Source organism: Mchenga conophoros, linkage group LG7 (genome assembly GCF_057382185.1).
Source record: "Mchenga conophoros isolate Kocher_MC1m ecotype Shallow Benthic linkage group LG7, M_conophoros_male_GT1.1, whole genome shotgun sequence".
Taxonomy (NCBI): domain Eukaryota; kingdom Metazoa; phylum Chordata; class Actinopteri; order Cichliformes; family Cichlidae; genus Mchenga; species Mchenga conophoros.
Genome location: NC_140532.1, coordinates 26,113,815 through 26,139,433, shown reverse-complemented (window position 1 = coordinate 26,139,433; position 25,619 = coordinate 26,113,815). Strand labels below are relative to the sequence as shown.

The following is a 25,619-nucleotide window of genomic DNA, read 5'->3' as shown; positions in this document are numbered from 1 at the left end:
GAGAGCTGGGACCAAAGTAACAAAGGTCACCATCAGTAACACACTACAACGGCAGGGAATCAAATCCCGCAGTGCCAGACGTGTTCCGCTGCTGAAGCCAGTGCATGTCCAGGCCCGTCTGAAGTTTGCCAGAGAGCACATGGATGATACAGCAGAGGATTGGGAGAATGTCATGTGGTCAGATGAAACCAAAGTAGAACTTTTTGGTATAAACTCAACTCGTCGTGTTTGGAGGAAGGAGAATACTGAGTTGCATCCCAAGAACACCATACCTACTGTGAAGCATGGGGGTGGAAACATCATGCTATGGGGCTGTTTTTCTGCCAAGGGGACAGGACGACTGATCCGTGTTAAGGACAGAATGAATGGGGCCATGTATCGTGAGATTTTGAGCCAAAACCTCCTTCCATCAGTGAGAACTTTGAAGATGAAACGAGGCTGGGTCTTCCAACATGACAATGATCCAAAACACACCGCCCGGGCAACAAAGGAGTGGCTCCGTAAGAAGCATTTGAAAGTCCTGGAGTGGCCTAGCCAGTCTCCAGACCTCAACCCCACAGAAAATCTGTGGCGGGAGTTGAAAGTCCGTGTTGCTCGGCGACAGCCCCAAAACATCACTGCTCTCGAGAAGATCTGCATGGAGGAATGGGCCAAAATACCAGCTACTGTGTGTGCAAACCTGGTAAAGACCTATAGTAAACGTTTGACCTCTGTTATTGCCAACAAAGGTTATGTTACAAAGTATTGAGTTGTATTTTTGTTATTGACCAAATACTTATTTTCCACCCTGATTTACGAATAAATTCTTTACAAATCCTACCATGTGGATTCATGGATTTTTTTTCCACATTCTGTCTCTCACAGTTGAAGTGTACCTCTGGTGCAAATTACTGACCTCTGACATCATTTTAGGTGGGGGAACTTGCACAATCGGTGGCTGACTAAATACTTTTTTGCCCCACTGTATGTTCTTAAACAGGAAGCTGGAGCACTGAGGGAGAACCCATGGGGACATCATAAAACTATACACTAAAAGTCACCCACTGACCAGTGTATTTGAACCCAGGAACTTCTTGATGTGAGCAGGCAGTGCTAACCGCTGGACCACTGTGTCACACTAGAAAGAGCCCATTAGATAAAAAACACTAATCAGAATATTCCATACGCAGCAATAACAGAATGAAACAACAGGTTTTGTTTACTAGTCTGTCTCCACAGAGACTTTCAACCTAGCTGTGTTTTTGTTTTTGTTGTTGTTTTTTTGTTTTGTTTTTTGCAATAGCTGGTTTGATAAAACCTAAAACCCCAATCAGAGAGAGTTTTTTACAGCAGTTATCAGCTTTGTCTGTTACACTGGTCTTTGTGCATCAGGTTCAGTGTGTGCTCACCTACAGACATGGACTAATTTATCAGTACCCTTACACAATATGAAAAAATGTGTGTGTGTGTGTGTGTGTGTGTGTGTGTGTGTGTACTGCAGGAATGCAGCCGGTCCTGTACTCAGTAAAAGAAGCCCTGGAAGGTAGACCACACTGGATCAGTACTGGAACGGAAATTTGTTATTTCAGGTATGAAAACATTTTACATATTTTTCATTAATTAGAGACATGTTGGAAATCCAAGTGTTGGAGAGTAGCTTTAGCAGGCTGCTGAAGGCAGGTCAGACCTCGAAAAACATTTAATTAGGGGCAAAAAAAACACACGGGTTTGAAACTTGTGTAAATTAGTCATAGGTCAAGCACAGAACTATGTGTGATTCTCCAATAGATACTTCAAATGAAGAAGTTCATTCATTAAAACCCCCCACTGAGACTAACTGTAACTGACAGCTGATTTCAGCTGTTCAAAACAGATGTTAGCAGTAGCAATTACCAGAGGCCTATCCATCCAAAGAGACAACCATTCACTCTCAATCTAGAAGCAGCAATTAACCTACCATGCATGTCTTTGGGAGCAAGCCAGAGTGCCCAGAGCAAAGATGCAATCTCTGCACAGAAAGGCCCAAGACTGGATTCAAACCCAGGATATTTTTGCTTTTACACAGCAGTCCCAATCGCTGCACCATTGTACAGTTTAACTTGGAAGCAGCAGTATGTGCAAAATACATTCCTCACATTTATCTTGTCATGTTAAAAATCCAAAATAAGGCCACATGTTTTATTTAAACACAGAAGAATTTCTCTCATACCTCCATCTCTGTTTTACCAGCTTCAGGCACACTGACCTCACTAGAAAAACAGTCAATAGCACCATCTGATGGACTGGGGAAAAAACCTCCCAAAACATTGTATTTTTGTACGTGTGCTATAATATTACCTACTGTTCGACTATGTTGTATCAGTTCCCCTGATTTAGATAGTCTACATATAACAAAACATTTTTTTTTCTCAATTTTCTCCAACAGAAACAACTTTTGTCCAGCACAGGGCAGAAGGAGAACTACCTTTTACACCCTGACCTTTACCATCACCTTCAAACACAGTGAGGATGTCTGCTACCTGGCCTACCATTATCCCTACACATATTCTGCTCTGATGGTATTTTTTTTTTCATATAATAATCCCGTTTATTTACTTTGGTCAGAGTTTAAACTTAATGTTTTTGTAGAATGTTTATAACCCTATCACAAATAAAGCTGTGAAGCTGTGTAAAAGTGTAAACAAACTATGATGAGTTTCAAATCATACAAGTCTCAGTTAAATAATACAGTATAATTCACACTTCTATATACTAGCATATGTAAAAGTGTGACATATATAGTGTAAAAAATCAAGAATCTAATTAAGTTCATGAACATTAAATCATAAAAGTGACATATTATAGTCATTACACAAAGAAATACCTTAACACCTTTTTTGTTTGTTTGATTTTGATGATTATAGCATATTACCCACATCACTCAAAGCCTGAATATCTATAAAGTCTGTCAGCTGATGGACTCTTGTAGTGCCTTAAGATCTCCTATAATGACTTAATAAAACAGAGGACCAAAACCAGCCGATGACATGGCACCTTATATCACCTTAAACTGCAGAAACTTCACACTGGACTTCAAACGTTTTGGATCCTGTGTCTGTCCGTGCTCCCTCCAGACTCTAGGACCTTGATTTTCTAAATGAAATGCAAGTTTTACTTTCATCTGAAAAGACAACAGTTGAGTTCTTTCTCTGGCTCAAGAGTTTCTTGATATTGTGACATCTGCTGTCCCTGTCCAGAACATTTCTGTTCATGGTGGCTCTTGATACTCTGACACCAGCTTCAGTCCACTTCTCGGGAAGCTTGTTAATAGACAGTTCAAGGCTGCAGTCATCCCTGTTGCTTGTGCATCCTTTCGCAGCACACTTTCCCCCTCCAGTCAACCTTTGGCCGATAAGCTGCCAGTCTTTTCGATAGTAGCTCACCTTTCTTGTGGAATTTGTTGATAATTGTTATCTGGACTGTATGTATCTCACTCTAATCTTTGTGTACAGATATCGATACACATGTTGGGAAAAGCTGCATCAAGCCACGCAGATGACACAGTTAAATAATTTCAAATGTGAATCCATCTCTGTTATTTTAACAGCGACCATAAGCCCCATAACTATAACCTGAACATATTTTATAATATTTTATATTACAAAGACAGATAAGATGGTTACTAAGAACTCTTTTATTACCAGAAAAATCGTTATTTTTTGTTTTCTTTATATTTTAGATCATGCGCTGCCATCTAAGATGTCACAAGCAGGCTAAGTCAATATAAAATCTCTTCTTTCAGCTGCTCCCTTTAGGGGTTACCACAGCAGATCATCTGCCCCCATCTCATCCTATCATAGTATCCTCCTCTGCCAGACCAACCCCCTTGCATATTCTTCACTACATCCATGAATCTTTCAGTCTGGCAGCTCCATTTTCAGCATCTTTTATCCAGTATATATATTTACTAGTTCTCCTCTGCACATGTCCTGATCATCTCAGCCTTTACTCTCTAACTTTGTCTCCACCTGAGCTGTCCCTCTGATGTAATCATTTCAAATGCTATATCTTCTTGTCATTCCCAATGAAAGTCTTAACATCTTCAGCTCTGCCTCTCTGTACATCATAGCAGGTCTCACTACCTTCTTGTAAATCTTGCCTTTCTCTCTTGCTGCTGCTTCTTTCACAAATTACCTCCGATACTCATTTCCACTTACTCCACCCTGCCTTGACTCCCTTCTTCACCTCTCATGTACTGTCCGGTACTTTGGATGATTGACCTCATTTAAATTATTCGGCGTTCACTACCTCAGCTCAGCTCCCTCTTATTCACACACATGTATTCGGTCTTCTGGCTTCTAATGTCTTTCATTCGTTCTCTCTCCAGTACATACCTCCACCTCTCCAGGTTCTCCATATGCTCCTTATAGATCCCATGTCATCTGCAAACATCAGAGTCCACTCCTGCCTGATTTCACAAGTCAACCTGTCCATCATGACTGAAAACGAGAAGGGGCTCAGACCAGATCCCTGACCAAATCCCACCCCCAACAGCTTTATCCCCTGTAGTTACTACAGTTCTGCACCACACTCTTGTTCTGGAAAAACTGATCAATATGAAGCAGAAAATGTAATTTTATAGGTTCTATGTGAAGTTGGTTTATAAAGACTATTTTGTCTCAGACGACAAACATGAATTTTGAGTTTTTTAAGCTATGAGCAGTTCAGACGTGCAATCACTGTTTTTATGTGCACCCTTGTTCACCCTCATTTGCATCCCCTCCTATGTCATCTTGTTATTCAGGCTATGGTAAATCAGCTTTTTTATATTTAAACCTTTTTTAAAAAACTTTGTCTGCATTTGGGTCTTCCCTACTACAACTGAATTACTATTTTAGCTCTATTCTCTAAACCTCTGGGGGAAAATGTAACTCAATAAATAAGTACAATGTCTAAGTCTAATGTAAAAACAATGCAGTATAGATTTTGTACATCTTTTTATACATCATTTTCTTAAATGGCTGGCTGTGGAGTGCTTACTCTTTCTGTTGCTTTTCAACATACTGCACAACTTGCTCTGTGTTTTTCCCTCCACAGCTGCTATATAGTGAGGAAGGTTAATCACCAGATGCATGTCAGGTGTGTCATCCTCCCTAGCTGGCACCACACCTTTCCCTCCTGCAGTCACACCCCACTGGCACATAACTCCCACAGCCTGACTTTGGCTGGGAACCATCAAACCACCATCACCAGCAAATCTTCACATACCCTACCGGAAGTGTGAAGTTTTTCTCTCAAGTCCATAAGATGCTGAATTGGATATTTACTAGGACTTGGCACTTTCTCCTAGTTTTCTTTAAGTAGGTCAAAAATCCTGAACTGTAGTTCAAAGGGAGAAAATCCTGTCAAGGACCGGGGCACCCAATACAGGATCAAACCACTGGTCGCAACTGGTTTTAATGTCACTAATGAAATTTGCAATACTGTATTTTTATCCTATTCAAACCCTCAACCTGATCATCAATCTGTGGAGGAAACAAACGTGAAACATTAAATACAGTTCTTTCACCAGGCATGATATGAATGACATGCCCTGAGCCATCAAAACTGATGCAGGATATGACCAACTTGAGCTGCTGTGTTTGGAGGGAACAAAATGCAGACCCAAAGAACACAATCCCCACAGTCAATCATGGTGGAAATATTATGCTTTGGAATAGTTTTTCTGCTAAGGGTCCAAGGTCATGTATCATAAAAGTGTAGACGAGAACCTCCTTTCCTTCAGCCAGAACACTGAAGAGGAGTCGTGGATGGGTCTTTCAGCATGACATGAACCAAAACATATCACCAATCAAATATCCAATAATTATTTTCCCCCACTGTACAAAATTAGCTGTAATTCTTAAGTAGTTAAGGTAATACTCTTGTTAAACCCCTTGAATTAAATTTGAAAGTCTGAATTTCAAAAACATCTTGATTGTTTGACTTCAGCTCCGCTCTGGTGGTGTACAGAGGCAGAATTACAAGAGAAATATATCTGTTTTATAAATAATTAGAGACCTAAGTATATATTTGTTATTTTTGTCAGGCTCACTTGAAAATACTGCAGAAATCAGTGGATCCGGCCAAGGTGTTTTTCAAGCAGCAGACTCTTTGTAGCACTTTGGCTGGAAACTCCTGTCCAATAGTTACCATCACTGCCTGTCCAGTCAGCAGAAGGTGGAAAGACCTGCACCAGATGCGTAAGTAGTGCTTTGTAGTCCAGGAACTACTCATGTCAGGGGTACTTACGTGTTTACACAGCCACATTGGAATGGTAGAGAGACTGGTACTTATGAAGGACCTTTCTATTCAATTTGAGCACTCAAATAACTTTCTATTACAAGTGTCATTCACCCAGTCACACATTCATAACAGATTCTTCAATTTCATGGTGAACACATGAAATTGTCAACCTCACTCACTAACCCTATATGCGTGGAGAAATGTTTACATTTTTTCACATATAATTATCACTGGAAAATATTGTTATTTTCAGTTGTTAGACTCAGACTCTAAGATGCATATGTATACTGTCATGTTTCTCTACATGAGAACATATTGGAGCAGCTTTGGGCCCTCTGTGCAGAGTTTGAACATTCTCCCTGTATCTGTCTGGGTTCTCTCCACGTACTCCGCCTTCCTCCCAAAAACATGCAGTTAGTGGATTAATTGGTGACTCTAAATTGCTCATAGATGTGCAGAGTAGGCATTCTAACTTTTTACAGCAGAGAGTCATTGCCTCAGACTTATAAGTGATAATTCTCATTACTACTGCTTCATACTTTGCTGCAAACTGCTCCAGTGGAGGTCACCTACCGATGAAGCCAGAAGAATCACCAAATGTCTTCTTCAAATAAATTTTATTTTATTAGCGCCAAACCACAACAGTCACTTCAAGGCACTTTATCTAGTAAAGATCCTAGAATAGTACAGAGAAAGCACAAACAGTCAGACTAACTCCTATGAAAAAGCACTATGGCAACAGTGTGAAAGGAAAAATCTGTTTAAACAGTGAGAAACCTCCAGCAGAACCAGGCTCAGGAAGGGGCAGTCATCTGTCACGACCAGTTGGGAGTGAAGGGAGATGGACAGGACAAATAAAAGAAAGAAAAAGCACTGTAAAAGAGAGCCAGAGATTAATTAATCATTAAATGCAGAGTTATGTATGAAGACATGGGGAGTAAAAAGAGGTGAGTAAAGAAGAAACACTCTTACTGCAGTGTAACTAAGGGAGAATTCACACTCACCTGATCTAGACTGAACTGTAACCAAAGGAAAGTTTTAAGCCTAGTCTTGAAAGTAGAGAGGGTGTCTGAATCTAAACTGGGAGCTGATTACATAAAAAGGGGGCCCGAAACCTCAAGGCTCTGCCTCCCATTCTGCTTTGAAAGACCTTAGAAATCACATATTCCTAGGGTATTGTATCATCCAGGTCTTTGTGTCTTTAAGACATTTCTGCAGTTTAATTGATGTGTCTCATCTGGCTTCATGAATAGACAAAGCTACACTACTAGCCAAAAGTTTGGACACACATTCTCAATTAATGTTTTTTCTTTATTTTACTACTTTCTACATTGTAGATACAAACTGAAGGCATCAAATATATGAAGCAAGATATATGGAATTATGTAGCAAACAAAAAAGGATAAATAGCTCTAAATATGATATGTTAGATTCCTCAAAGTATCCACCCTTTGCCTTGTTGACAGAGCTGCACACCCTTCTCTTCTCTCAATGAGCTCCATGATGTAGTCACCTGAAATGGTTTTTAATTCACCAGGTGTGTCTTGTCAGGGTTCATTTGTGGAATTTTCTTGACTTCTTAATGGGGTTGGCTCCATCAGTTGTGCTGTGCAGAAGTCAGGTTGGTACACAGCTGACAGCCCTATTTGACAACTGCTAGAATTCATATTATGGCATGAACCAGTCAGCTAAGTAAAGAGAAACAACAGTCCATCATTACTTTAAGAACTGACGGTCAGTCAGTCTGGAAAACTGCTAAGAAACTGCTACTATGGAAAAGAAACAAGCAGAAGAGATTTGTTTGGGCCAAGAAACACAAGAAATGGGCATCAGACCAGTGGGAATCTGTGCTTTGGTCTGATGAGTCCACATTTGAGATCTTTTGGTTCCATTGGCAGTGTGATGCAAAAAAAGTGAACAGATGGTCTCTACATTCATGGTTCCCCACTGTGAATCATGGAAGAGGAGGATGTGTGATGGTGTGGCAGAACCACAGCATCCTGCAGCGACTCAGGACAGTGACCCCAACACGCACCTCCAGGCTGTGTAAGAGCCTTTTGAAGAAGAAGGAGAGTGATGGAGTGCTGCACCAGATCGCCTGGCTTCCACAGACCTAAACACAATTGTGATGGTTCAGCACAGTACTTCTAATTCCCCTGGCTTCTGACCTTCTTTTCACTCTAAAAGCAAACATTGCATCTGTAGTGCCATAATGCTCCTCACTAATTGTCACCTCTTTTTAGCTTAGCTTCAACAAGTCTTTGCCATATCTTTATGGCATAGCTCATTTTTTGTAGTCAATGCAGCTCACATCATCGTTGTTCTAGCATTCTTGGTGGTGCACAGGTTGGTCAGTCTGGTGTTGCAGTCTCAGACGACTGCTCTATCTGCTGGTAGCTGGTGTTTTGCCCCTATGGTATTCCTGCCGATTCCTTGGCACATACGACCCATATCCACAATGAGTGACAGGTTAACTTAAGAAAGCACCAGCAATAAGAAAAATGCTGCAAAAGCACACAAAACACAACGGAAATAGGAAAATTGAAAACGGAAATAGGAAAGAAAAGATGTGAGGTAAGAAAAGATGAGAGGTAAGTGTGTTAGCCTAACTATTAGCCTAAAAAATCCGTCATCAGTATTATATGAATCATGAGATTAAAACACACTTACCGAGCATGTTTTGGTTCCTGCAACTGGTCCGTAGGGTTATTGTCTCCCCAGTCACTTCCCTTGTGCTTTTGGAAATCTGTTTTTTCCTATTTCCATTTTCGTTTTTCCTATTTCTGTTGTGTTTTGTGTGCTTTTGCAGCATTTTTCTTATTGCTGGTGTTTTCTTAAGTTGCAGTCAGTTTGGCCTCTCAGGGCCACCGTATAAATTGGATGAAAACACTATACAGCTCTCCAAATGTGTCTGTCAGGACAAATGATCTTAAGATGATCTAAGATAAGCCTATATGCTGATGATACATTACTTTCCTTGGGAACACAAACCTCTCTTCTGAAGACAATCAGACTCACTGCTAAAATCCCATTCATATCAGACTACTCTGCTAACTGGAGTAAATTGACATTTCTGCCCCTAAATTGTAAATTTCAGAACACCTCCACCACTACACTACAGTTGGGTAACATTGATTATCTTCATGAATAAAAAAAACTGTTTGTATTACTCAATGTAGAAATGTACTTCTAGATCACATTAGTTTGTAGAAAATGCATGCCTCTTTAAAAATTTAATTGGATGAATTTATTTCTCTCTGATCTCTCTGATTAATTCCAGTGCTTAGTTGGCGTTGGTCGACTGTAGTCACATCTCCCTGTGTGTCTTGCACGTGGCTGGTGGTGGACACGGGGTCAGTGGAAGTCTAACAGTCTCCTGCGGGGGTCGGTTGGTGTTTTGGGGCATTGGTGTGTCTGCCTTGATTGCTGGTGAAGGTGGGTGGCTGGGGTGGGTGCAGGTGCTGTCTTGCAGTCTTGAGATGTGGAGCAGGTCCAGGTCTGGGGACTGGGGCCCTAGTTCCCAGGAATGCCCATTCTGGTTGGTTCCTGGTTGTTCCACCACATGGGGTGGGTTGGCCCACGTCTAGATGTCCAGTCCAGGTGGACTAGCCTTTGTGGTGGTGATGATGGGTGCTGGCTTATGGTGCGGCATTGCCCTGGGTTGCAGTTGACACAGGTCTGCTCTTCATCACCCTGTAGCATGATGTAGCATAGGCCACAGTTGGTAGGGCCATTGATGTGGCTTTGCTGGGTGTGCTGTGCTGCCATCCGCTGTCTCATGTCACATATCCTCCCTCAATTTTAATAACATCTGTGAGCTGTCAGCTTTCAGCCCTGATGGTGTGTCCGTGCCGTCGGGTGAGAAAGCTGACACCTCACTGATCCTGATGCGGCGGGTCAGCGCTTTGTGTTTATGTCTTTGTGCAGAATCCGTGTACCTGCTCTCATTTACTGTTTTAGCTGTTTGGTGGTTGTTGAAATTTTGTGAGGTTTAACCTGAGATTCTGGTATTTCGGGCAAAACACATTTATATTTAAAAAGCGATTCAGGATTTTAATGAATCGATATCGCGTAATTCAAGCTAGAATAGATTTTAATCGGAAAATCAATAATCAAAACCCACCCCTACCACTACTCCATTTCTCTTCCTGTCTTCCAACCAACAGTTGGACTCCACCTTCACTCCATCATATCAGCCACCTTTCTCACTTTACCAGTTATAGCCCGTACTCTCACCTCCAGACTCCAGCACCAGTTGTACTGTTTAGTTCACAGATCTGTTTGCTTGCTCTTTGTAGATCTTTCACATTAAAGTCACAGACACTCAGCTTGTTAACTGTATGTTAATTACAACTGTTCCACAGCCGTTGTAATCGGCTTCTGGGTCTCACCATCTTTGACTAAAGCTAAAGATTTTGTTAAACTAAAAATCTGATCTGGATAACTATGTTATCCTGATAGACATTATTAGTTGGTTTTAGATGTGAGCCATTAACATGCCTTGTTACATAGCATTTTTCTAATCTGCTTTAATACGTTGTACTTTATAAAAATGCTTGAAACGAGACCCAGTAAGTGGTTACAGAAAGAGGGTGATAGATTGCCAGAAGCAGAAAGAACAAGACAATGCTAGTGGCCAGACCTCATACAGGCTACACCCAGGGGAAGATGCTTGATGTCTAGAAACTAACTTCCTTGTTCAATATGTTATATCATTAGGCAAACTGATGATTGTGTAATAATAATTTTCCTAGGTAATCGCCCCTATATTGTACTGACCAGCCGTGTGCATCCTGGTGAGTCCAATGCCAGCTGGGTGATGAAGGGCACTTTGGAGTTTCTGTGCAGCAATGACCTGGTGGCCCAGAGTCTCAGGGAGGCCTTCGTCTTTAAGATCATCCCCATGCTCAACCCAGATGGAGTCATCAATGGCACGTGAGTGAGGAGCAGGAACATTGTTGGAATGGTTAAAAAAATGATATAATATACACTTTTACTTTACTTGAAACATGTAAGGAAACAATGCCCTTGGCTGCACTTACACTAGGCTTCTTAATAATGAAATGCTGCAGGTAGCATATGCTAATGTAACTACAATACAATATTACAATAACATTCACTGTTGATATAATTTTTGTCATTTTTGTGCTTTATGAGTTACTGACAGTTTGAACATTCTCATAATTTTACCTCTGAAATCCACTGTGGTGGTGTACAAACAGTTCTGATGCAATTGGAAAGCACACACTTTCAGCTTTAATTGAAAGGATTTAAGAAAAATATGGCATTAACTGTTCAAGAAATATATCAAGTTCTATACAAAAACTTTAATTTTCAGAGACGCAAAACACATTTCAAAATGAGGACCAAAGAAATGAAGCAAGGAGTGAAGGAGGTAAAAAAAAAAAAAATCTATCAGAAATAATAACGTCTTTACTTAACCTTTACTTAACCAAATCACAGTCAGGCTACGAAGTCTGCAATCAAGGGATGCATTTATGAAAGTAAATACGAAAAAAACAAAACAAAACAGAACCCCAGATGAACTTGTGCCAGAAAGTAAGGAGGAGGAGAGAAACAGTTAATAATCTAAAACATCACATCATCTGTCAAACATGGTGGAAGCAATGTTATGGGATGGGTATGTATGGCCGCCAGTCAGCCTCGGCACTGGTGTTCATTGACTGCTGATAGAAGCAGCAGGATGAAGAGTCTACGGGACTGCACTCTGCTCACATTCAGACGAATGCTGCAACACTGATGGGACAAAGCTTCACAGTGCAGATGAATAATGATCCAAAGCAAACTGCAAAGTAACCCAACAGTTTCCTGAGTTTCCCAAGAAGCCTGGCAGAGCGTCTTGATCATACAGATATATGGTTTTGCTGAACCAGAAAGACTGTCATTAGAACATTTTGTCACGGTTCAGTGAAAAAAATACTTGAAACGAGACCCAGCAAGTGGTTACAGGAAGAGGGTGATAGATTGTCTGAAGCAGTCAGAACAAGAAAATACTACTGACGGAACCTCATACCACAGGCTATACCCAAGGGAAGATACGCCAAGTCTGTATGGCTTACTAAAGATACATAAGTTTCAGACTTATTTCTGAATTCCAAAAAGACTTTTCCAGATATTGCAAACGCTTGATTGCAGTTGTTGCTTCCAAGGGCGGCCCAACCAGCTATTACGTTTAGGGGCAATCACTTTTTACATGGGGCCATGAAGATATCTCCCCCCCCTATCATAAACATCTTCATTTAGAAACTTCATTTTGTGTTTACTTGTGTTATCTTTGTCTAATATTTAAATGAGTTAAAAATAGGAAATCAGGAAAGGGGCAAACACTTTTTCAAACAACTCTAGATAAACTCAATTATAGCACTTCATAACATCCATGTCTCTCTGTCCCACCTCTCAACAACAAACAGTACTTTGCTACTGAAGGACACTATTATTCAGCCAAACAACAAGTAACGTTACAGTATTTGGTATATATCACAGATTTACCCCTCACAAATGAATTACAGTGCAAGTATTTGTTTTTGTTGTTGTCTGTCTCCTCAGAAATCGCTGTGACCTGAACAGCAAAGATCTGAATCGTCAGTGGAGTAAACCAGACCCTCTTCTGAGTCCAACCATCTACCACACCAAAGGCTTTCTCTACTACCTCAACATTATAGGACGGACTCCAGTGGTGAGATACACATGCTGTTATGTAATGTTTTCTTTTTGAAATGTTAAGCTCTTTGGTTTTGCTAAATATCTGTCCTGCATGTTTGACACACTTTCACACATTAGTTAATCTACATACATTAGATCCAAAAATTATTCACAGCTTTATTAAAAATTCTAATCAAAAATGCGTTGTAAAATGTACCATACAAAAAAAAGATGTGCGTAAGTATTCGCAGCCTTTCAGTTCTTGTCTTGGAAATTCTGAATTTGTCGTTTAAGTATTAGGCTGTAATATCTAAACAGTGAACACTTCAGTTGAACCTGTTAAATTAAAATGACAAGTCTGTACTTTAATCACACATTAATTGTTTGATTTAAAATGCACTGTTTGGTTTCATAGGCAAAATCACAAATCAAAATATTTTATTGTCCAAATGCACAAGCTCTTTCTTTCTTCATATCTACTAGGTTTTCTGTGACTACCATGGCCACTCTCGAAAAAAGAATGTGTTCCTGTATGGCTGCAGCATTAAGGAGACTCTCTGGCAGTCTGGCTCTGCAGTTGACACTGTAGGATTGAAAGAGGATCCTGGATATAGGGTAAGAAAAGCACACACACAAAGCCAAGCAGGCCATAGGGGTTTCTGTTTTTGTTCTACTCGTTCACCAGCAGCAGTATTTCAAATTCTGAAACCAGATAAAATGTTTTGTTCCTCTCCATCTCTCTCTCTCGCTGTCTTTATCATTCTCATCGCCTTTCTAGACCATTCCAAAGACCTTGGATCGTATCGCACCGACCTTTTCTTTCAACAGCTGCAACTTTTTGGTAAAAGTTACAATACTAATAATAATTCTCATTTTGAAAATCACTGCATATAATAAATCCACAGCGTAGTTGTCAGTACAACTAAATACAACTACTAATTAATTCATATTGTTATCCTTCTCAGTATTGTAAGCAAAGTTGTACTTGTTGTCACTGTTAACTTCTTTATTATTAACACTGTCAGTTGTATAAAATAAATATCTCTGCCTGGAACAGCAGGTTAAATAAAGCATTATCTCAGCCATCTTCATGTATCATACCTCATCAACACCACTATCACTGTTATTGTCAGTAGTGTTTATATTTGTTAATGTGTGAATAGTTACATTCATTATTTTTCTTATTATATGGGCCATATTCTCTTACCTACCCTTAATTCTGATTTTAACCTGTCAGGTAGAGAAGTCTCGCTCTGCTACAGCCAGAGTGGTTGTCTGGAGGGAAATGGGAGTTCTGAGAAGTTATACTTTGGAGAATACTTACAATGGCTGCAACCAGGGAATATACAAGGTGTGTGTATGAGAGAGAAATTGGGTGAATTAGGGTACTCTAATAGAATTACTTAATGCTACTGTGCACTTTGTAACTTTTTACCATTCATTTTGTGCCATGTGTACAGGGAGTAACTATGTGACCAGTTTAAAGCAGTTTTATACCTGTAGCTCTGTAGAGCTCCAGAGTGGCAGGGTTGGTGTTGATAAGGAGATCCTGACCATGCTGTGCCAATAATACCTCAGTGGGTAAAGTGTTTCGCTGTCAGCCTGCACAGAATACTTTGTGTCTCTGCTCAACTTGCCTGATTTATTAGACCAGACATGGTCAGAACTGCCAGCCCCTCTTTTTTTATTGTCACACCACCAAACACCATCTTCTCTACATGACACATGTTGAACAAGGGTGGTTAGCAGAAGGAAAATCTGTTGCAATGCTGAATCACTGAATCTCATCTACTTGCTAATGCTATGTGTATTTCTCTATAAAGCCCAGGTCGTAACAGATCTCAGAGCAGCCAAAGATAACCCGTGGCACTTTCCTTCGCACGCTGCTTTCCTCTCAGTTTACCAACACAGACCAGGGGTTTATTCACAATGCGTCTGTGCAAACCACTAGAAACAAGCTGCTGATCTCTCAGCTTGCCCAGCTCCAGTAATTGTTAAGGGGTAATGGACACACCCTCAGAGAGAGAGAGAGAACTAGACTTTGTTATGAGATTGAAATATGTTTTCAGGGACAATAGCTGACTGCGGCCGCAAGATAGCAAAAATGTAAAGGCTGGATGCACATATTAATTGACAGGTCTTTATGGGAGCACTGTCATTGGTTCACACTTGTATGCAACTTTGTTTTGTTCTTGATGTTTTTGTTTTTTGGAGCACAAGTTCCTTTTGAGCTGGACCACTTAGCCTATGCACTTATAAATCTAAATCAAAACAGAATGTAATGATATGCAAATTTCATAAATATGGTCATTTCCCAAAGATTGAGATGTTTAGCACCGGGTAGCATGATGTCTTCTTTTAACAACAGGCCATAAAAGTCTATAAACTGAGGTGAGCAGCTGCTGGACTTTTGGATGCCTCATTCTTGTCTGAGAGATGATTTTTTATTTTTATTATACAGGGAGTGCAGAATTATTAGGCAAATGAGTATTTTGTCCACATCATCCTCTTCATGCATGTTGTCTTACTCCAAGCTGTATAGGCTCGAAAGCCTACTACCAATTAAGCATATTAGCTGATGTGCATCTCTGTAATGAGAAGGGGTGTGGTCTAATGACATCAACACCCTATATCAGGTGTGCATAATTATTAGGCAACGTCCTTTCCTTTGGCAAAATGGGTCAAAAGAAGGACTTGACAGGCTCAGAAAAGTCAAAAATAGTGAGATATCTTGCAGAGGGACGCAGCAGTCTCAAAATTGCAAAGCTTCTGAAGCGTGATCATCGAACAATCAAGCGTTTCATTCAAAATAGTCAACAGTGTCGCAAGAAGCGTGTGGAAAACCCAAGGCGCAAAATAACTGCCCATGAACTGAGAAAAGTCAAGCGTGCAGCTGCCAAGATGCCACTTGCCACCAGTTTGGCCATATTTCAGAGCTGCAACATCACTGGAGTGCCCAAAAGCACAAGGTGTGCAATACTCAGAGAAAGTATTGGTAAGAAAGGCTGAAAGACGACCACCACTGAACAAGACACACAAGCTGAAACGTCAAGACTGGGCCAAGAAATATCTCAAGACTGGTTTTTCTAAGGTTTTATGGACTGATGAAATGAGAGTGAGTCTTGATGGGCCAGATGGATGGGCCCGTGGCTGGATTGGTAAAGGGCAGAGAGCTCCAGTCCGACTCACACGCCAGCAAGGTGGAGGTGGAGTACTGGTTTGGGCTGGTATCATCAAAGATGAGCTTGTGGGGCCTTTTCGGGTTGAGGATGGAGTCAAGCTCAACTCCCAGTCCTACTGCCAGTTTCTGGAAGACACCTTCTTCAAGCAGTGGTACAGGAAGAAGTCTGCATCCTTCAAGAAAAACATGATTTTCATGCAGGACAATGCTCCATCACACGCGTCCAAGTACTCCACAACGTGGCTGGCAAGAAAGGGTATAAAAGAAGAAAAACTAATGACATGGCCTCCTTGTTCACCTGATCTGAACCCCATTGAGAACCTGTGGTCCATCATCAAATGTGAGATTTACAAGGAGGGAAAACAGTACACCTCTCTGAACAGTGTCTGGGAGGCTGTGGTTGCTGCTGCACGCAATGTTGATGGTGAACAGATCAAAACACTGACAGAATCCATGGATGGCAGGCTTTTGAGTGTCCTTGCAAAGAAAGGTGGCTATATTGGTCGCTGATTTGTTTTTGTTTTGTTTTTGAATGTCAGAAATGTATATTTGTGAATGTGGAGATGTTATATTGGTTTCACTGGTAAAAATAAATAATTGAAATGGGTATATATTTGTTTTTTGTTAAGTTGCCTAATAATTATGCACAGTAATAGTCACCTGCACACACAGATATCCCCCTAAAACAGCTAAAACTAAAAACAAACTAAAAACTACTTCCAAAAACATTCAGCTTTGATATTAATGAGTTTTTTGGGTTCATTGAGAACATGGTTGTTGTTCAATAATAAAATTATTCCTCAAAAATACAACTTGCCTAATAATTCTGCACTCCCTGTATGATGCTTCAAATGTTTTCAAATGGATAAAGCCAGTCTGGACTGCAGGCAGGCTAGTCCAGGTCATCTGCTGTTAGTGAGCAATGCTGTTGTCACAGTATGAGGTTTAGCATTGTCTTGCTGAGTCATGCAAGGACTTCCCCGAAAAAGCATCTGTTGCTAATCTTCTGGAGCCTTTCCAGATATGCAAGTTGTACAATTCTCTTCAACTATTTGGTGATTAGACTCAAATGACCCATCATAGCAGAACAGAATCCCACCAGTGATGGGACAGCACCCACCCCACACATCCACAGAAGAGCACTGAGATATAAAAATGTGCATAGACGAAGCTGATTTTCTTGGAAAAGGTGGGCAAAACATGACTGGGCTAGAGCAGTGATGTAAGAATTGAGTTTGGCAGCATGATAAAACGAATGTAAAGTAAAGAATAGCTAGTAGCTGCAAACCCAGGATAGCAGGGAGATGAGTGATTACAGATCTTCCTTATTGAACTTTTGCATAAGCTTTGCTTCAGAGAATCTTTTCCTGACTAAGATGCTCTTTTCATGCCCTATTATGTTACTGACATCTTGTCAGTTGTTCCAATTTGATGTAAACTGTTCCTTCTGCTGTGCCTCAGAAGGGCACTTTTGAGTCATGTTGGTCCATCAAATTAAAAAAAAAGATTAGTATTTTTAATTAAATAGTAAAATGTCTCAGTTTAAGCATTTACGATATTCTCTATGCTCTATTGTGAATAAAATATGCTTTTATGAGATTTGCAGATCTCTTTTTGTTTTCATTTGACACAGCACCGTAGCTTTTATTTGGATTGGGTTTGTAAAAAATCCAGTAGCGTGTTCCTAACAAATGTCTCTCATTGGGCAGTGTGCACAAATTTTCAGGATGTATAATATACTTAACTTGGCTCAGGAGGGGAGCGTGTCTGTGTGTGTGCCTGTGTGTTGTTACAGGGGCTGCAGACAGGAACCCAGGAGCACCAGGAAATGGGGATGAAGTTCTGCCACAGTCTGTTGTCTGTAACCAAAGACACAAGGATTCTATACAGCAGGAAACTCATCAACCATATTGACCTGGACCACAACATGCTGGACCACAAGTCTCACAAGTAAGCTACCGTTCTAGGGCGGCTTATCATATGTGGGTTTTCCATGTGGCAGCAGGGAGGACAGTGCTTAAACCAGGGCAGTTCGAGTGGAATTCAGGTATTTATGGGAAGAGGTGATGAACTCTTTCCCAGTTAAATTTACCCTTCATTCTAATTTGTGTTGTACAGTTATTTCATTTTTAACTTTAATTTTTATATTTTATTTTATTCCTTCCTAGTTAAATTTACCCTTTTTAATTTTCATATTTATTTCCTATCTTATTCATAGCCTTTTCTTTTTTTCTTTAGGTCACGAGCAGTTGTCTAAGCATTTCACTGCATATCGTACTGTGTATGACTGTGTACGTGACAAATAAAAATTTGAATTTTGAATTTGAATTTGAACAGCTGCTGATGCAAAACACACCTGATGCCACTGCTGCAAGCAAGCAAGCTGTGTGTTTACACAGTGTGTTTTACATAAAACTTAGTTTGTTGTTTTTGGTGAACAAGACTTAACATGGCAATTCTTTCTTCTTTCATGCAGCTGTTTTGAAGACGATGAGCCTCCGTGTGCTGAGGAGATCGAGTACTCTGGTGGCTGTCCCACACTTAAAGGCAGTGATTTGGATTCAGACATTGACAGCAACATGGCCCATGTTGATGATGATGACAAAGAGCACAGTGCTCAAAAACATCAGCAAGACAGCATCAGTCAGTCTCAGCAGTCAAGCATAAAGAACCACCTGTTTCCTCCACAAACCCGGCAGCCATCCGTTGATACACCTAGTGAGAGAAGAGACTTGCGTAATGGTTTGAGGATTTCAAAATGATAACTCACAAGTTTAAAGGTTTTTTTTTAATAATTTACTTTCTTAACGATAGTAAGAGAGCATCAGCTAATATGAGCTGTAGTCCTTTAAACACAGCAGACTGTTCTGGATGAAAATAATAATACTTGGGTTTGTAATTCAAAACCAGCTTAACTAGAATGTATTATTAAAGACTGAAAATACCAGGCATGTGATCAATACTTCTTAACAGACTTTAACATAAACATGTATAGCCAAGTACAGCCATGACTTAAAGACTGGCTGTTTTACTTAGACCTAAATTTTCAGGAAAGGAATCTCATAACTCCACCAGTTATGAGATGAAATGACAATAGTTTCAATGAATGATGGATTAAAACCAGTTCTTATTGAATATTTATGTATGTAAAAGGTCATCAGCATAGTCTTAATGATACTGATAACATCACCAGTGAACAAAAATGCATGCTATAACGAATGAAAAATGCAACTATAACAGTGATCTGCATTTTGTCTGTCTTTGTCATTGGGTGAAAATAATTTCGTGTTAGCCTTTTTAGTTAATATCTACAACATCAGTTTAGTGTTCCAGCATCTTATTGTGACTGGCTTTTTTCTGTCTGTACTACTGCAGGCACTACTTTGATTATTAGTAGGTAATTAGCAAACTGAAACAAACTTGATTGTTGCTGTGTAAAACTTTTAAATCAACTTAGTTGTATTAATTACATGAAATACTGGGGACTGGTACTTATCTTTCCTCTTCTGTATCTTTGCAGAAAGAACAAAAACAAAAACAGGTGAATAGGTTTAACCTGCTTGGAGGAAAGAATTCGGCATGTTTCCCAAAATGTTCTCACCAAAATGTCAAGTTCAAATGTTATGCTGTATGTTATAGACTTAAAATGTGTAAACTGTAAGGCAAGGGGTGGTATTTGGCTTCTGAGTAAATATCAGCGATTTACTTTACAATTAATATCCTGCCAAGAACACATCCTGTACACAACTCCATGTTTTATCTTTTCAAGTTTCATTACAAACAAATATCATAAAAGGTCAAAGAAACTCTGATGACTGATGGTGCATTTATTCAGAAGAACATTAATATTGACTGTAATATTATCACAGAACTGCAACTACGCTGCCTTTACAGCAGTTGTAGTTTGTTTTGTAATCCACAAAGGCACAATGCTGCTCTCAAGCGTCATGTATGAAATTATAAATGTTAACATTTTCCAGAAAGAATTTTTTTCCCAACATTTTTTGCTTAAACAAGCCTATGCTGATGGAATCTAAAATTTCTGAAAGTACATGAGTTTTTTTTTACCCAGTAGGTTAGCCTTTTAGCCTAAATTTGTGCAAGTGTACGATAAATGATATAGTTTATACATTTATACAGTTTGGGGATTCCATGGATGGAGGATCCGAACACAGAGCACACAGGGAACACAATAAAGCCCCAAATCCAAATCTTAAATCCAAAAGTAGACATCCAAGTAAAAGCAAACAAGCAAATAAATTCAGCAAAGCTAGGGAAAGGCAAAATCTAAAAATACTCCAAAGATTATAGATGAGAAGCTTGGAAGTCAGAACAAGGTAAAATAGAAAGAACATACAAGGTCTCTTTGTTTACATTGTACTGTATATACTGCACATGTTGTACTGCTGTGAGTACTCCTGCTATTTTTAACTCTTTTAACTCCATTTTGACTGCCTCCAGTCATTTTGCACCTTTAAATCACACTGGATCTTTTCCACTTTGAAGAAACAATTTGAACTTTAGAATTTTATTGTGAAAAGAGGATCACCCGCAGGAAGTCAAATCAGTTGATATCCATCCATTTGAGCTCAAGTTTGAAATTGCTGATGCAAAATACAAGTGGTCAAAACTGCGCTTGCAGGAGATGAATAAGCAGCAATGCCAGAAGTGGTCAAAAAGTTTACAGGGAGATTTTTAATTTAATTATTGGTTATGGGCAAAGTTAGGTGGGAGAAGTAGAAGAAGCTTTTATCACACCTAAATCCCATTCCTCCTCCCAGCTGTGAATTCTTTTTCTGCCATGAGACAGGGCATCTCATTGCCCACTGTCCCTATCTCCAGTGCAAAGAGCAAAAGTTGCCAACTTTTTTTTCAAAAGGTTCTGTATTTTTGATGGGCAAAGAGGAGGCTTGTGTTCTGATTATGGTTTTGCATGATATTGGAGCCATCAGCCCGACTCTTCTGGATAGGGGAGAAGATGTTGAGCTAATAGTAATGTGGGCGGATGTCTCTCCACTCTGCAGTGGTTGGTTGCATCAGTGGAGGTGATGAGCCAGAGTAGTGGGCTGTGGTAGACTCCTTTGTCATGTGGTGCTGAAGACGTTTTTTTGTTTTTGAAGCCCTTCAGTCTCAGATGCCGTCTGACGGTTATGGGACTGCAGTCAGCACCAGTAACGGCCTTAATTTGGGTTGAGGATCGTCCAGTGTCTTGACAGACGGCCAATTGGATCCTCCGGCTCAGTGCTGATGAATTTTTCTGGGGTCTTCCACTTGACGTTTTTGTTCCATAACCCTCAGGAACATTTAAGAAATTCCAAATGACTGTCACACTGCGTCCCACCTCAGCAGCGATGGCGTGCTGCAAGCTTATGCAGTTCAACAACCCGACCACGTTCAAAAAGGGAACGTTTTTGTGCCTTTGCCATCAAAACGTCATGACAGTGTGACAGAAATTGACAATGTGGTTTGCAAAATACCATCAGAAATAAAGGGATTTTAATGCCCCCAAACTGGCTGGGACACTTGATTTTGTTGAACTAACAAACATTTTAGGAAGGTTTATGACTTTTGCATTGGAGATTTAAGAGAGTCCAAGAATTTTATTTGATTGTCTCTAATATAGTTAGGTATTCTGAGTTTTACCATAAATTGGTGACTCAACCATTTGGTAGAGACCTCTATCTAAAAAAAAAAGACGGGGTTGTTTGAACAAAAGAATAAAGATTATATTTACTGTGGCCCCAAATGAGGAAAAAATACAGTGAAAAAATGTTTTCATGTTTTTTTTCTTGCCGCTGCCTTTAAAGGCTCAAGGTCACTGAAATTTGATCTCGTTCAAGATTTTTAGTAGATACACATATGGTATGAATTTGAAAATCCTGTCACTTTGTTCTCGAACTATCACGTTCACGAGATTGTCAGAAAACTTGACCTCTGACCTTAAGGCTGAGCTGAAGGTTTTTATAAGCTTAAAATTCATATGAGTTCAATTCAATTTTATCTACCGGTATTTAGCGCCAAATCACAGTGGATTAATTTGCTGATTAATTTCCCAGGTAACAGACTGATTGAAAATAATGAGAAATTCTAATGTCTAAATCTAAAAGAGCAGAAGTGTGAGAGTACAACAACAGCATGAACAAAAAGGTCTGAGGAACCACTGGAGCATAAATAAAAAGCAAGTGAACTTGGTTATCTTTCACCTCACAATGTGAACATAGAAATTTATCTTGGTCCACTTTTAGATCCATTTTGAAGAGGACTGTATGTAAAAACAAGATTTCAGGCTGCAAACAAGGTTTACAGTGTGCAACTTAAATGACAAACCCATGGACCCTATTTCAGAAAGCAGATTTTGTGAAAATTTGTGTTATTATTGCCAACAATGTTCTAACAGTGATCAATCACTGTGACAAAAAAAGACACACAAACACTGAAAATACATTTACAGGCACAATGGAGGCATACAGATGAACATACACATGAGACTGTGGTTCAGGGAATCATCTTGCACCCACAGACATCAATAATGGTGGACAGACATTTTAATTATTAATGCTCTGAATTAAGTATCTTTCTATTGCTCTACACTATGTCTGTGTGTGTGTGTGCGCGCGCGCGCACAGGCAAGGACATGGAACTCTACAATGCAGCATGCATAGTATAATACACGTTTCTATCTATCTATACACACACACACACACACACACACACACACACACACACACACACACACACACACACACACACACACTTCTACGCTTTTTGACAGAGAGAGAGATAAAGCACTAAGGTGAGCCTAACTGTAAAATAAGGGGCTATTTTTCGTACAAGGCAACAACTGTCTAACTGTGCATATTAAGTACATAACAGTAACAGATGGATAAACATGTCGTAAATTACAAACTAAGGAGAGGTAATGCCATATAAATGATGTCTTAAGCACTTGCTAATACCTTGTTAAAGCTTAATAGCGTGACATTATTATGTGCTACTGTGTGGCTTGACTGTGTGGCTACAATTACAGGAGGAGATGTGTTATCACAGAGCGTGATACGACTGTCTCTGAAACACAATAAACAATACACAGGGCTATAATAGCTCTCTTGATACAATAACAGTTAATTAGGCTGGTGAAGTGGGAGCTGTATTGATTGGCTCAGTTAATTGGTCATTTAACTCTGCAATCCCACAGGCCCATTCAACACAGCTAGTGTTACAGGTAGTGTGTGAGAGAGTGTTTGGGAGTGTGTCTGTGTTTGTAAGAGTAAGCCTATACAACAAATAGTCTCATGCCTTTAAGCTACTAATGTTCTGCCTCACTGCTCTTATTTTTGCACAGAGTTGTTGTTGATGTCTAAGTTATAATTATGAATACATGGACTGGACTGGCGAATACGATTTACTCTAACTTTGCATTAAGCACTTTTTACTGCAAGCTTTATTCATCCAAGCAACCTAAATCCAGCCTAAACTAAACCTGTTTTAACCCATTTAAAGCCTTATGGACAATGGTAATGATTTAAAGCTGTATACATAATTTATGCACTGAATATTTAGATCTCAAATCACAGCATGCATTACTTCCACCGTCCTTCCAAGTTTTCAGTAAGAGACAAGATTTTTGTTTGCCATAAAAAAATGTTTGTATCAAGAAAAAGAACTTCAACTTTAAAGCCTAAAGATCCTTTCAGTTCACAAACCAGCTTCTGACAAAGGTACAGTGCTCTGAAAAAGTATTTGGGCCTCTTTATTTTTTACATAACCTGAGTAAATACTGAATGCTTTTTAAAATAATTTTTCACAGTGCTGTAAACACGGAGCAGATAAACTGTTAACAAAGGCCATGTTTTAGTTACTTTGGGTTAATACTTCTTGGATTTTTGGATTTTGCCATTGATCAGTAAGATGGTAGAAGACAGGTCTCACTCTTGGAAAAATAAATGGATTTCTGTTAACTTGCTGAAATTTTTTAAATTATTTACACATAAATAACAAATAACTGGTATGTTCGCTGGCATTGGAAACTGTTTTTTTTTAGGCTAAATTTTATTTTATTTCATTTCAGTCCTCTGAAGTCATCGTTTCTTAAATAATGGATTATTTTTTAAAAATATAGCTCAGCATGCAGAGCCAACAAACTTAGTTGTCGCATGCATAAACAAAATAAAACATTGCAGTAATAAAGCTAAATTTAAACATTATCACAATAAATTAGCTGATCATTTGTCTTTTAAATCAGTTATTATATAATGTGTAAAATCAGAGGACTGTCCCACAACAGCTTCACTCACTGACACGTAAACATTATACGCTGTACTGCTATTCATATATTATTATTCAGTTAGAAAATACATCTAAAATGTGTGACTGCAGGGAAAACGTGTGAGGTGGAAAAAGCGAGTCAGAAGAACAAAAGAGAGTAAGGAAAGAGATATAGGAGGCTGCTCCTCAGAGGACCATCATCTACTATATCAGGTTTTTAACATATCAAAATATGAAACTGGAGCATGGGGAGTGAAATCTGTTCTATGCTTTCTGAGTAGTAAATTATTTATCAGTCTGAAAGCCCCTCTAACTACGGTAAGACCTATTGCCAAGGGGGGTTGTGAGTCATGTATATGTAATACTGCCTAATACCAGTGACAGAGACACTGACTGAGAATTACTCTACAGGTTTATATCTGCACTATGTTCCTCTGAAACTCATGGTGATGAGAAGACTCCAGGATGTTATTGCATACAGGCAAGAAACAGGAGGACATGTCACAGCTACCTTGGGTGATTTCCATTTCCTACACTGACAGTATACTTCCTATACACTTTATACTAGACCAATACAGTTAGTATAAAGGTGGAATTCGGTGAAATAATTAAGCGTCATCAGCTTAAAATGCAAATTATTCTGTAACACTTGATGTAACCAAACACTGACCATGAGCCTCACAGCCAGTGTTCAAATGTCCAACACAACTATAAATTCACTACAGTACGATAATCTAACATGTTTATCATGCACAAGACTACAAAGTATTTTCATGCAAGATTTGAATAACACAAACTTGATATGCTTTCTTTCACGTTTCATGATATGAAAAAACATAATTTGGCAAAACTCATTATATACAGATGCAATGTGTGTGTGCAATACTTCATACCATCCCTCAAAGCTTCTTAAATTTTATTTTTGCATTTAAATTAAACATAACATGCTTATACAAAATCAACCAAGAACAATTACTGTTTTTAACATTTGTGAACTTATAAGCATGAAAGGAAAAAAAAAGAAAGGAAAAAAGAAGAAAAAGAAGAGGAAGAAAAAAACAAAAAAACAAAAAAAAAACAAATAAAATAATTCACGCGGAGTGTGAGGCATGAATTATGATCAGTTATTTTTTTAAGAATTCTAGAAATGGTTGCCAAATCATACAAAAACTCGCCAGTTTCCCCTCTCTATCAAATCTTATCTGCTCCACCCTGGCCACAGACACCATCTCATTAAGCCACCTGTTAAAACACGGGGCCGAAGAAG

The 25,619-nt window shown here is 39.3% G+C and overlaps 1 protein-coding gene across 3 annotated transcripts in view; it reads left to right on the top strand.

The window, feature by feature from the left end:
• agbl1 (AGBL carboxypeptidase 1) overlaps nucleotides 1–21,666 on the top strand; it is a 100,965-nt gene extending 79,299 nt beyond the window's left edge. For 2 of the 3 annotated variants that reach the window (XM_085283127.1, XM_085283126.1), the window contains exons 18-27: nucleotides 1,481–1,568; nucleotides 2,405–2,537; nucleotides 6,047–6,200; nucleotides 10,998–11,178; nucleotides 12,811–12,940; nucleotides 13,390–13,521; nucleotides 13,685–13,747; nucleotides 14,144–14,257; nucleotides 17,883–18,037; nucleotides 18,564–21,666. In XM_085283127.1, the coding sequence (XP_085139253.1) occupies nucleotides 1,481–1,568; nucleotides 2,405–2,537; nucleotides 6,047–6,200; nucleotides 10,998–11,178; nucleotides 12,811–12,940; nucleotides 13,390–13,521; nucleotides 13,685–13,747; nucleotides 14,144–14,257; nucleotides 17,883–18,037; nucleotides 18,564–18,849 (1,436 nt within the window). In that variant the 3' untranslated portion in view covers nucleotides 18,850–21,666. The remainder of the gene's footprint in view (nucleotides 1–1,480; nucleotides 1,569–2,404; nucleotides 2,538–6,046; nucleotides 6,201–10,997; nucleotides 11,179–12,810; nucleotides 12,941–13,389; nucleotides 13,522–13,684; nucleotides 13,748–14,143; nucleotides 14,258–17,882; nucleotides 18,038–18,563) is intronic. The other variant, XM_085283128.1, reaches the window with a different exon arrangement.
• The last annotated feature ends 3,953 nt before the right edge of the window (nucleotides 21,667–25,619 follow it).